This window comes from Pholis gunnellus, assembly GCF_910591455.1.
Source record: "Pholis gunnellus genome assembly, chromosome: 3".
Taxonomy (NCBI): Eukaryota; Metazoa; Chordata; class Actinopteri; order Perciformes; family Pholidae; genus Pholis; species Pholis gunnellus.
Window position 1 is genome coordinate 4230456 of NC_136529.1, and position 12202 is coordinate 4242657.

The 12202-nt window shown below is 43.6% G+C and overlaps 1 protein-coding gene across 1 annotated transcript; it reads left to right on the forward strand.

Annotated features, from left to right (window-relative positions):
* Nucleotides 1–455: 455 nt before the first annotated feature.
* wnt7aa (wingless-type MMTV integration site family, member 7Aa) lies at nt 456–11637 on the forward strand. Its single transcript, XM_079156824.1, has 4 exons — nt 456–577; nt 924–1150; nt 3370–3641; nt 8406–11637. The coding sequence occupies exons 1-4, from the start codon at nt 507–509 to the stop codon at nt 8883–8885; spliced, it is 1050 nt and encodes a 349-aa protein (XP_079012950.1). The 5' UTR covers nt 456–506; the 3' UTR covers nt 8886–11637.
* Nucleotides 11638–12202: the final 565 nt, after the last annotated feature.

Genomic DNA, 12202 nt, shown 5'->3' on the forward strand with positions numbered 1-12202 from the left:
GGTTGTCTGTCAGACGTGAAGTGAGCGCGGATGATGCGGCGCCCCGGAGAGAGCTCATGACCTGCGACATCTGACCGGCTCCTCGAACCCTCAGCTGGACGCAGGTCTGCCGCGCGGAGAGACCGATGAGCTGAGCGTGTACCTGCAAGCTGCTCAGAGGCAGATCCTCCGCAGAACACGCCCTGATAGAAAAGGTAGACACACACACACACACACACACACACTCTCTCTCTCAAGCCGGATCACTGAGGAGCTGAGCTGCGCACCTGGAAAACAACAGCCCTAATGCTCCACCGCAGGCTCGCACCGCCGGACTCCTACCACCAAATGAAATCGGGACGCGTTGATCACCACGGACTTTGGTTTGTCCCGAGGAGCTCTATCATTCACGCGCGCGGTAGCTCGGAGCACCTGGACACCCCGCGGGACTCTGCGGAGGAATAGAGGCCGGTTGTTGCACCGAGCGGAGCGTCGTTCCACCGGCTGGCTGCGGCAGAGCGAGCACCATGAGTAGGAAGACGCGGCGCTGGATCTTCCACTTTTTCCTGTGCCTTGGAGTGTTGTATCTGAAGATCGGGTGAGTTATTGCGGGGGGTGTCCTGTTGTGCATTCTCACACAGTTTACGCTTCTGCAAACGAATGCAGGACAAATAAAAATATTTTAAGAAAATTTGAGAAATAAAAGTTCCCCCAAAAGTGAGAAGCAGGGGCCTTTCTGGCTTCGCTTCTCTTGCAATTCATTAACTAATGATTACTTTCATTTTGGTGGAGGTGGAGGAACGCAATGCAGTTCTATGCATGTGTGATGAGTCAGAGAAGTGTCTATAATTTCTCCAGAAGAAAAAAAGCCCGTCTTAATAAAACACCTGCAGAACCCGCACAGGGACGAACAGCCACATTGTAACCTGTCACCTCCACCGCAGGGGTCTGTCCTCGGTGGTCGCACTGGGAGCGAGCATCATCTGTAATAAGATCCCCGGCTTGGCCCCCCGTCAGAGGACGATCTGTCAGAGCCGACCCGACGCCATCATAGTGATCGGAGAGGGGGTTCAGATGGGGATCAACGAGTGCCAGTTCCAGTTTAGACACGGACGCTGGAACTGCTCGGCCCTGGCGGAGAGGACGGTGTTCGGGAAAGAGCTCAAAGTGGGTATGTTGCACTTTTGATTTCATTTCAGCCAGCTGTGCACCAAGAACAACAACAACAGAAAATAGAGCTATGAATATTTACTAATCGAATGTATTGTTCTCATATGACACGCACTGCTGTATGCGGGCTGGTATTCCCATAGAAGTCTATGCGGTTTAGTATCAATATAAATATGACTTCTACATTACTACAGCTGCTGTTTTGGAAGGAGGCAGCTACTAAGTGCTTATTAAGCTGAGAGCTCCACTTCATCACTGAGCTCCATATTGTTGAAACATGTCATCCTCACAGTTACAGCGCTCACGAGATTGTTTTCAACCAATGAAGTAGTTATTACTGAGCATGTGTTTAATTATGCATAATATTACACCAGCAGCTCGATAACATAGTGAACACAGCATGTTTTCCTTCATGTCCTTGAGTCGTATGCTATCTTTACCTTTTAGGAAGTCATAAAAAAAACTTTTGAAAATTGCTATAATTTGTCAGAAGAAGAAGAAAAAAAAGCCAACAGGGCATTCCTCCCACTTTGACCTCTGACACTTTGACAAATGTCTGTAAGTCTGAGCGCTCAGACTCGGTGCATCTGCTCCCGGTGGGGAAAGAAAAACAACCAAGCCACAGATTTTTCATCCCGTGTGTGGAACAAGGCTCGAGGCGATGTTCTCTCCAAAGAGAAGGACTGCGGAAATAATTGGGGAGAATCAGGTTTAGCGCACTGGTGTTCAACTGTCGGTTCTATTAGTCCATTATATTATAACGCCTGTAATGGTTGTGCTGGATGACTCGGCTTGCTTTGCCACTTTTAATACGATGTGTTTCTGTTTGCGGTGTGGATGAGCGTATACACTGTGGCTCTGTGCCGTGATGAAGCCTCCTAATGACCTCTGATCGTGATGGTGGAGATGTCTGATCGTTACCGTGACTACATACATGACCGTCCATGCTCTCCTGTAGCTGGTAACACGCAGAGCTACATGCTCTTTATCTGCTCTCAGCTAAACCTCCGTCATGTATGTTCATAAATCACCCCCCCCCCCCCCCCCCCCCCTCTCCTCCTCCTCCTCCTCCTCCTCCTCCTCCTCCTCCAAAAAGAAGCTTCAAGTTCAGACAAGTACTCTCTTCTAGGTTTACAAATCTTTACCTCCCGGTCCTGCAGCTTTGGCTGGGGATGTTTTATGTGGAATGATGTTAGACCACTACACTATTTCTTTTTTTTAACGCATATCCTCAGATTTGAAAAATTATTTCCACGTTGCATGGAACCAGATTCTACCCAAATTCAGATGAAGTTCCAGGTCGGGTCCAGCTGCCCTGCACACAGTCTGTCTGACTCCATTGTTCTGTTTCAGCAGGCTGGAACACTGATAACTGACAAGAGCACATCAATTTGGGATTGCGGTTGGCAGCGATGCAGCGATGTACAGTATTTTGGCTTTAGGATCAAGAATTTTCCCCCCACCCACCAAGTGAGCTACATGAAGCAGCTCACTGTGGGCACTGGCTGCTCCTCTGCTGGCTGTAAAGGGTCAGTTTGACGTCTCAGGCTGACACATTGGATATCAGGAGGCCTCTGTTCACTTCTTAAAGATGATGACATTTTCAGAGCATTGTTCTTGCATCTTATGGTCATTTCTTTGAATGTTTTTTTACATGTGCACCAACAGGTATTATTTTCATTTTTATAAAAAAAAAAAAGAAAAAACACAGTTGACCTGAAGCGCTCAGATTTATGGAGTGAAAATCCATCCATGTAGGGAGGCTCTGCATGCCTCTCAGATGCACCTCACTTGTGCGACGGCAGTTTGGTAGAAGGCCATAAATGATGTCTAAACATTTTTTATATTTTTATCACCCGCTCAATGGGCTAAAAACACCATCTTTACCACTCAAATATATGCTTGGCACATTGACTATTAATGTATTAAAGTATAAAGTCGAGTTAAAATAATTTGATCATAACTCATCGAAAAGACAATGTCTTCTATTCCATTCCAAACTGCTGTTATATTTTCTGCATGATTCAGAGCTTCTTCCTCTATCTGCTTTAACTGAGCTTGATTGAGCAATTGGACTTGGCTCGTGTGTTTTATGATTTGGTCTGAGGCAGCTATGCCAGGTATGCGAGGAGTCTTGACAGTGCCTGAAATAGTGAATCCTGTTGTCGGCAATTGTGATTAAAATATGCATTTTTTTTTCTCTCTCTCTCCCAATCGCAGGCAGCAAGGAGGCCGCGTTCACCTACGCTATCATCGCGGCCGGGGTCGCCCACGCCGTCACCGCGGCCTGCACCCAGGGGAGCCTGAGCGGCTGCGGCTGCGACAAGGAGAAGCAGGGATTCTACAACCAGGAGGAGGGCTGGAAGTGGGGCGGCTGCTCCGCGGACATCCACTACGGCCTGGGATTCTCCAAGGTGTTTGTGGACGCGCGGGAGATCAAGCAGAACGCCAGGACCCTCATGAACTTACACAACAACGAAGTGGGACGCAAGGTATGGCTCGTCTTATTCTGGAGTCTGACCTTTTGATTTATTTGAACAGGTCCAGAAATCCACTTTATTTCATTTTTCATCACGATGATCCAACAATAAGTCTTCAGTAGATGGTTTTAGAAATATTAAAGTGAGAGTTTGGATGTGTTGAAGTGGGGTTTTGTAGTCAGTGTTTTACTACACTTGATGGAGTTTGGAGAAACAGACAGGAGAACCAGCACAGGAGCAAAGCATTGTACTGCTGTGGATGTATTTTAGACACCTAAAAAGTCAGTTTAAGTTGATGCTATATTTAGAATATTCTATAATAGGATACACCATGGAGTCCAAGGTGCACCCTTCCCTTCTATCTCAGGCTTGGACATGGGGTCAGTCTGTCTCAGGGTTGATGTTAGGAATGCACCGATACAACTTTTTCTCGTCCGATACCTCAACTCAGGGTACCTGCCGGTACCAAGTATCTGACAGTGGCCAGCGGCATCTTACCAGACAGGCTGGTCTCATCCAGCATTCGTGGCTATACCTTCGAAAAATAATCCGCCCCAATTCGTAGATATGCCACGAAATTACCACAAGATCACACACAGGGCGGGCGGTCCGACAAACAGTGATCTTTCAGCCAGGAGACCGCTGTTTGTTCCCCGTGCGAAACGGGAAGTCAAAGTTGATTTATTCGTCATGTAACTTGTATGTATACGCACGTCCGTAGTTATTTTACCCAAACTACGACCTTACCCCAAATTTAACCACGTAGTTTTGTTGTCTAAACTAGTTTCCTGTGAAGGCGGAGGTTCGATTCGAAAAGTCCGTATTCATGTAACGAGCGGAAATTGACACGGGTGGCTGGCTTTCGTAGGAAAACGCATGAAAAATAAGAGGTAACGTTTTGTGAGATATCATACTGTGTGAGGAAACATTGTACCAGGAGTTCAACCAACCAATCAGCCAACAGCCCAGTATGTCACTGGTCCTTGAGTAATTTCACAGCAACATATTACAACAGATATATGTGCAGAAATGTGCAGTAAATAATTATTATCGTGAATTAAGTTATGTAAATTGTGTCATTATCTCCGCTAGGCCTGAGGGCCAAACCTTACCTAGTCCGTTGTAGGCTACATTGGGGGCTTTGCCATGGCTCATGACATCGATTGAAAAATATTGTCTCATTTTGAACAGAAGCATATGCAGATTATTTCCAGACCCAATATGTGATGATCCACAAACGTTAGGCCCGATGCGAGATGAATAAAGCCTCGTTTTTGTTATTATGTTGAGTGAAATTCAAGCGGAAGATCTGGTGGACTGAGTGCACGACTGACTGCACTTTTCTAGTTGTACATTTGATGTACATTTTAGGTCTTATCATTCAGCCCTGCTTTAGTCTATACAAGTTAGTTTATATCATTTTCTCACTTTGGGGCATTTATAATTTTCTTATTAGACATTTGTTAATATACAAGGTTTACACAAGGTTTGTTGATCAGCTGATGGGTAGAATTTTGGTCGGGGTCTGAGATCGGCAGCGCACTTGTTTCAATGACACAGTGAGAGAGTACATCACCAGCGCAAGTGAGAGTTGCATGTCTAGAAATAAAGCCAAAGAGGACAAAGAGGACAAAGTGTGGTCAGATCCTACTGGTATTTAGAGAACACAAGTAATGTAGAGTCAAGAGGTAAACAGCGTCCGACAAGATGCACAGTGAGGTGAACCCATGACCATATTAGAGTGCATTAGCTAGACTGATGTTGTTTACTAGTGGACAGACGGAGCCAAATAACAGATCAATAAAAACTGCGGGACTGTCCACAAATTGTGATGAGCACTATTAAACCATGGCTCACATTTGAATAATGAATTGGTTCAGTCGAAATCAATACTCTTTAGAACTACTAGTTTAAGCTAGCGAGGCTAGCATAACAGAAAACGCGGTCAAAGCATATCTAACAACCAAATCCCAGGTGCTGTCCATCTTGTCTCATTATCTGTTGATTCCTATAGAGAGGCGAAGTCCCGCCCCTTTCGGTGTCCTTATTTTGGAAAGAAAATTTGTACGGTAGTCAACATCGAAAGACCAATATATTTTTGATCCTGTGTTGATTCCGCCATGAATTACACATATGATGTTGGTGAATTTAAAAGATAATTTTGCAAGTTAAGAAAGTTGAAAATTGTCGTAGGTTTGTCGTGGTACCATTTAGTTTTGTGTGAAATCGCTCTAAACTACATCTCTCGACACCAACATGGCCCTTATCTTGTCTTGCTAGATAGCTGGCTGCCTCAGCTATATTCCAAGCTCACATGTTATCCAGCGACTGGTTTTATCAACCGTGAAGAGAAATAACGAGTAAGACCCGTTGTTGGTGTGATCCCAGTACGAAAACCCACAGGCATTCTAATTTCTAATCACGTATTTTTACGGAAACAGTTTTATAACAAAATGCGACTTTCTTGACGGGCAAAATTATCTTCTGAATTGACAAACATCATGTGTAATTTATGGCACAATTCAAATGGGATAAAAAAAATGAAATGAAAAATGTCCCTTGGGGGGTCCACCGGAAGGGGCGGGGACTATTTCATTGCATAGATGCGTATCAGTGGTTTTAGAACTTACTGTAGATGCTGAAGCTGGGATTTTCCAGGCGATGTTTCAGTTGTTTTCTGTGTGTAAGAGCGCCAAAAGTATCTTCTATTGTTTCTATTCGTGAAAATTCCTCAATATGCATCGCTTTGAGGACTATACATGAAAATGTGTATTTGGAGGACTGTGCATATAAACATTGAAAAGCTGAGAAGTGAAAATGCTTACAGAGATATCATGTTGGTGCCATAGTGACAGGTCGTGGTCCCATTCAGGAGGAAAGAGGAGAACTTCCATCTCTCTTTGGTCTTTGGGGCTTTATGTTTGAAGTCTGGCACCAGTCAGTATGTGACACAGCGTGTGAATCTCTACTGAACTGATACCTCTGTAATTATTGTAGTAAGGCTTTCATGTTTAATTGGAGATGAGTGTGTGTGTGTGTGTGTCACTGTGAGTGCCAACCTTTACATTTCTTGAGAAGAATAAACAAAAAGATGAAATAGTGTAAAAGGTGCCGCGGGAGGCTTACAGGGGTTCTGTTAGACAAACAGTGGCGGCTTGGTTGGCACTTCACTTCACTGAACGCCATGAATCAAATGCTTGTCAGGTCTCGGGGGCATGACCACGCTAAGCCGTATGCATCCAGGGCTTTTGACAATTACCCCGCGGGACTCCAGAGAGTCTGAGGCCACATCAGAGCGGAATGATTTAAGCAGGGTGAGGCTTTCGCTAACGCCGGCGAGGGTTCCCACTCAGTGAGGAGGAGGAAGAAGGGTGAGCTGATGTCGCTCGGCACACACAGAACACTGCGGCCGCTTCGCCAATCACACCGAAACGCCTCCACTCTAACTCTGGAAACAGGCCTTTCACTGCTGCCAGTCAGCTCGCTGTAACCGCCTCCATGTCTCCAGTCACCAAGAACTCGTGAATTAAGCCATGCTTCTGACTGGATTAATCGCCACAGACCGATTCATTTTATTCTAATCCCATACAAAGAATAGTTTTGTGGTTATGCTGCCTGTTTCTCCATTGCTCTCGTCCATAGTAAAGCAATGAATGATCTTTGAGGTTTGGGGCTCTTAAATGTGGTTTATATTACACAGTATTCCATTTACTCTAGTTATTAAAACCAGATTAAAAGAACAATGTAATGCAAAAAAAATAGCATGTGCAACACAAATCATTTATTGATTTTCTAACTTAGAGGGACTCTATCACTTATTTCTCCCAATTTTTCATTGACTGGAAACATTTACTGAAAGCTGGAGTGATAATTGTATGTTTGCAGCAGGAACAACACAAACCTTAAGGTGCATGGGTTTGTTCAATTTGAAAAAAAAATCTGTTAGAATCGATCATTTTAAAAACATCTTTTTTTGGGTGAAAATCAGTAAAAGACAAAAACGGATTCTTGTACAAACACTTCCCTCAATGCAACTCAATAGCCCATTAATGCATTATGATACTATGGTTTTTATATATGAATCTGAAATCGGCCTTTCTGCATATTAGTACTTTTCATACTTTAGTATTCTTTTGTGCTAATACTTTTGTACTTCTGTAAGATTTTTAATGCAGGGCTTTTACTTGTAAGAGAGTATTTCTACACTGTGGTATTACTACTTTTACTTAAAGATCTGAGAACTTCTTCCACCACAATTTCAGAAGTTTTTTATCATTTTTAACTCTCAATAACATGACCTACATGAACTTAGAAGGGTTGGTTTCTTCCGTGAATGTGTTTTCAGACTCACCCTGTCTTGTAAAAAGAATGGCACATACATAGCTACTGGCCATAGGGCGACATACTGTAGCAGCTCTGAGATCTCTGGAATGCTTACATTCATTCGGAATGCTAGAAAACTTTTGTCTCAACCTGTTGAACTATTCATGCAATATGTTAGACTCGGTATTTCTGCAAACTCATGTGTTTCTTACTTGCTCATTATGGGAAGACGGCAACAAAAGAGCTGTAGGAAATAAGAATAATTCTTAACTTTGATCTTTTGATGGTGGAAAACATCTAAGTTCAACGCAATTTATCGGGCAAAGCTCGATCTAAACAAATTAAATAATTAAATGTGACTGGATTTCAGTTGGGGGGCTGCAACTCGGCACACTTTTTGGTTTGAAACTTTGAAACCGTTGCTCCATCTCAACTTTCCCCTCTACGTTGTAGGTCCTGGAGAAGGGCATGCGTCTGGAGTGCAAGTGCCACGGCGTGTCGGGATCCTGCACCACCAAGACGTGCTGGACGACGCTCCCCAAGTTCCGCCAGCTGGGATACGTCCTAAAGGACAGGTACAACCAGGCCGTGCACGTGGAGCCGGTGCGGGCCAGCCGCAACAAGCGCCCCGTCTTCCTGAAAATCAAGAAACCCCACTCCTACCGCAAGCCCACGGACACAGAGTTGGTCTACATCGAGAGGTCGCCCAACTACTGCGAGGCCGACCCGCTGACGGGCAGCATGGGAACGCAGGGTCGCCTGTGCAACAAGACGGCTCTGCAGCCCAACAGCTGCGACCTGATGTGCTGCGGCCGAGGATACGACACGCACCAGTACTCGCGCGTTTGGCAGTGCAACTGCAAGTTTCTGTGGTGCTGCTACGTGAAGTGCAACACGTGCAGCGAGAGGACAGAGGTGTACACCTGTAAATAGAAATATTTATTGGGCATGTATTTGGACAAGCGTGGCCGATACACGTGTGCGGAGTGACTGCCATTCTCTCAACAATCACGACACCCGGTTCCTCCAATGTGTGTTGATTATACTGATGCCAATGGACATCTGCCTTGACACTGGACTCAACCTATGGGCTTATAAATTCCTTTTTCTTTTGAATGCCATTTCCTGCCCCAGGCTTGACTTCTCTGCTGGCATGACTCACCTCAAGCAGTTGTTTTTATTTCTAGACTAATAATTTATTAAATGAGAAAACTACTGATGACTTTTGAAAATTCACTGTTGACTAAATCTGGTAAGGTTTTAAGTTGGTGTAGATGCCTTCAAGTGGACTTAAAAGCATAAAGATTTTTTATTTTTTTTAACAAGACAACTTACACACTGGAGCTCGACTGAAAGACACACTTGCGAGCCTGCAGCTCATGTGCTTTAAGCCTAGCAGAGGAACATTAAACTACTGATCCTGGGCTCGCTATGATAGTATTGTTTCCACTCGTCTCTGTCCCCGTCCCTCACAGTTTGCTGCTAGTTGTCTGGAATGTTACAGAGTTTGTGACTGAGCAGCAATATTGACTCTTCAAGCTAAGATGAACGTCACCAGGAGCAAATGCGAGCTTCCAGACATGAATTCCCCTTAATGTTGATTGATAGAATATATTTTGTAAGAGATTATTTTTATATAATATTTTTTTTAATTTATTTTCTATCTCTATGTAAGATATTTTCCCTTAGCATTTCTAACTGTTGAGTTACTGAGTTTGCCACTGAAGCACTGTTTTGAAAAATTGTGCCTTGTTCCCCGGCAGTGGAATATGATAATGTTGAATGAAATGTGCAGCATTGTGATTTGTAACCCACTTCAGGAAACTTTATCTCACCTTGCTTTGCCTCCTGTAGAGAGACAAAGTCCTGACGTCACCACCATGCTAGCTGCTGTTCCGCTAACGTTAGCTTATGAAGCTTCTTTCATCTGCCTTTCTGAAAAAGCTAAATGTGTTTTTGTGGTTTACCATCCATAGCCTAAGTTCAACTAGTATCTGCAACAGCTTTTGCCATTCAAATTCGAACCCTTGTAAATTTAAACAAAGGTTAAACAAAATAATCACTAGCATAATGCTACTATACATTTTTAATGGTGCGGTACGCCTGTGGTACGTATTAGCAGTAATACACCATTGTAACTGTGGCTCTCTCTGTTAGCTATGATACCCACCCTCATGTTTTTGTCATCTTTCCATCTTTTGAGCTGTAATCTCTGCTGTCTAAACAACGTCTGGGTCATTCTGCCATGACTAGCATGACGTGTAAGTAACAAAGGTCTTTAATGGTGTTTGTTAAAGGCTGCTAACAAGGAAAAATGAATAAACATAAATAAATATTCAATTAAAAATAAAAACTATCTATCCATCTAGACATATGGATTGAACCACATGACTAACCCATTCTCACTCCCAACTCGTCAAATTCCGACGCTTGGTCATTGGCATGATACAGACGCCAAGGTGCACCTTTAGCATCTGTATAGAACACACTAGGCTTTCAAATCTGCATCATTATTAGACTTCATAGCAACCGAGAGAGTATAAAGAGGGAGGAAATCTGTTAAGGGCGGATGTGAGGGGAGGACGGACAGGTCAAGCAAACACAGGACTTTCACCCAGGAGATTGCTGTTTATGTCCAAGATAACTTACGCACTTAACTACGCTGGTTACCCAACAAGCGTACTTATTTTACATAACAAACATACTTATTTTAATCCAAACCATGATGTTTTCCTCAGCCTAACCAAGTACTTTTGTTGTTGAAGTAAACCTAAAAACTAAGTAAACCTACGTTGGAAGTTCATTTTAAAAGACACTGACACTGACGGAAACTGTACGTTTCTTGTCAACACAGAGGACTACTTTGAAAAGAATAGTTTGAAGTGTAGGACCACTGACTCGGCGCTGGTATTTAGTGAGTTGGGAGTGAGACTGTTGAGTTTATTATATTTCAAGAACAGAATCTGGGAGTTACAGTTTCACTGTGGCTCTCTATGTGGATAAGTACCAATACACAGCTCTTCTTTTGGGCTCTTTGTCTATTCTCTCACCAACACCCAAGTAGGGCTGGGTATCATTTCATATGAATACTTAAAAAGAAAATATTATTAGACAGTCAGAAGTAGAGAGATTGGGAAGAGATGGACGGTGGAATGATTTCCAACAAATGTCCATGAGTGGACGTGAACTTGGAGTTCATGGTCGGATCCTTGAACTCTACACGTCCAGGACATCAGCTGCAAAACAATAATATACCTGAGTTTCTCTACCAATACAAAAACAAAATGAGTAAAATAAATAAATATGAAATATCTGATTGGGGAATAAATAAACAAGACAACAAAGCCAGACCAAGCATTCAATCCAATCGTCTAATACTTGATAGTCTGAACTTAATAACTTTGACATTGTGATACCCAGCCCTAATACTTCAACATAACAACCAATCCTAACCGGGACACTGCTGACCAGTTGGGATTGTACAGTATACAGTAGGTTGATGGGTGCAGAAAACAATGCAGTTAACCTCTCGTTAGGTTGTTAAAAAGACTTTCTAGTGACGTGACATTTAGCACTGACTCAGTCCTCGTTAAAGCTTCTTCTTGCATGAGACTGAACTGACGAAGCGATATTGCCCACTGCCGTAGTGCTCTTAAATCAGAGGTCACTGTTGACGTATTCCAAGTAAAACCACGTTGTCTTTTCATTCATCTTTTGGCTAATAAAAGTTGTTGTTGTGGGAGGTCATTTTGTATTTTAGAAACATTTTTCAAGTGTTATGATGAGGACGGATCAGAGTGGTGGGTGTGATTGAGGGTTGCGGTTGCAGAGGCTGTCACACCAGTGTGTGTGTGTGTGTGTGTGTGTGTGTGTGTGGGAGTGTGGAGCTGCTGGCTGATGGATTACTCTGACATCTGCTTCATTCACTCCTCAACGACGTTGCTACAACAACCACACTGTGCCCCCCAAAAATGCTCTTGGACTCATCAAGAGGCCAGACTGCCCATTAACAAAATGGTAACCATGCAAAACCCAGATCAAATTTGGACGCTATTTATTTTGTGGAAATGGCAAACGGGACGAAAGCGGGGAAGGGGGTGGGGGCTTTACAATTGCAAGGAGATGATGTCAAGAAGGATTTCAGTCCGAGCAATAGAAAAGGTCTTCGCTCCCAGAATAATCGGCACAAAACATTCCTCGGCTAAACTTCACCTCAATAGAGTGACGCTTTGAAAAGGCAGCTGGCCAAA

Bases quoted from the DNA above. Each gene is read 5' to 3' on its own strand.
- wnt7aa (XM_079156824.1), top strand. From the start codon at position 507: ATGAGTAGGAAGACGCGGCGCTGGATCTTCCACTTTTTCCTGTGCCTT. The intron at 578-923 runs GTGAGTTATTGC...CCTCCACCGCAG, and splicing joins GTGTTGTATCTGAAGATCGG to GGGTCTGTCCTCGGTGGTCG. The intron at 3,642-8,405 runs GTATGGCTCGTC...TCTACGTTGTAG, and splicing joins ACAACGAAGTGGGACGCAAG to GTCCTGGAGAAGGGCATGCG.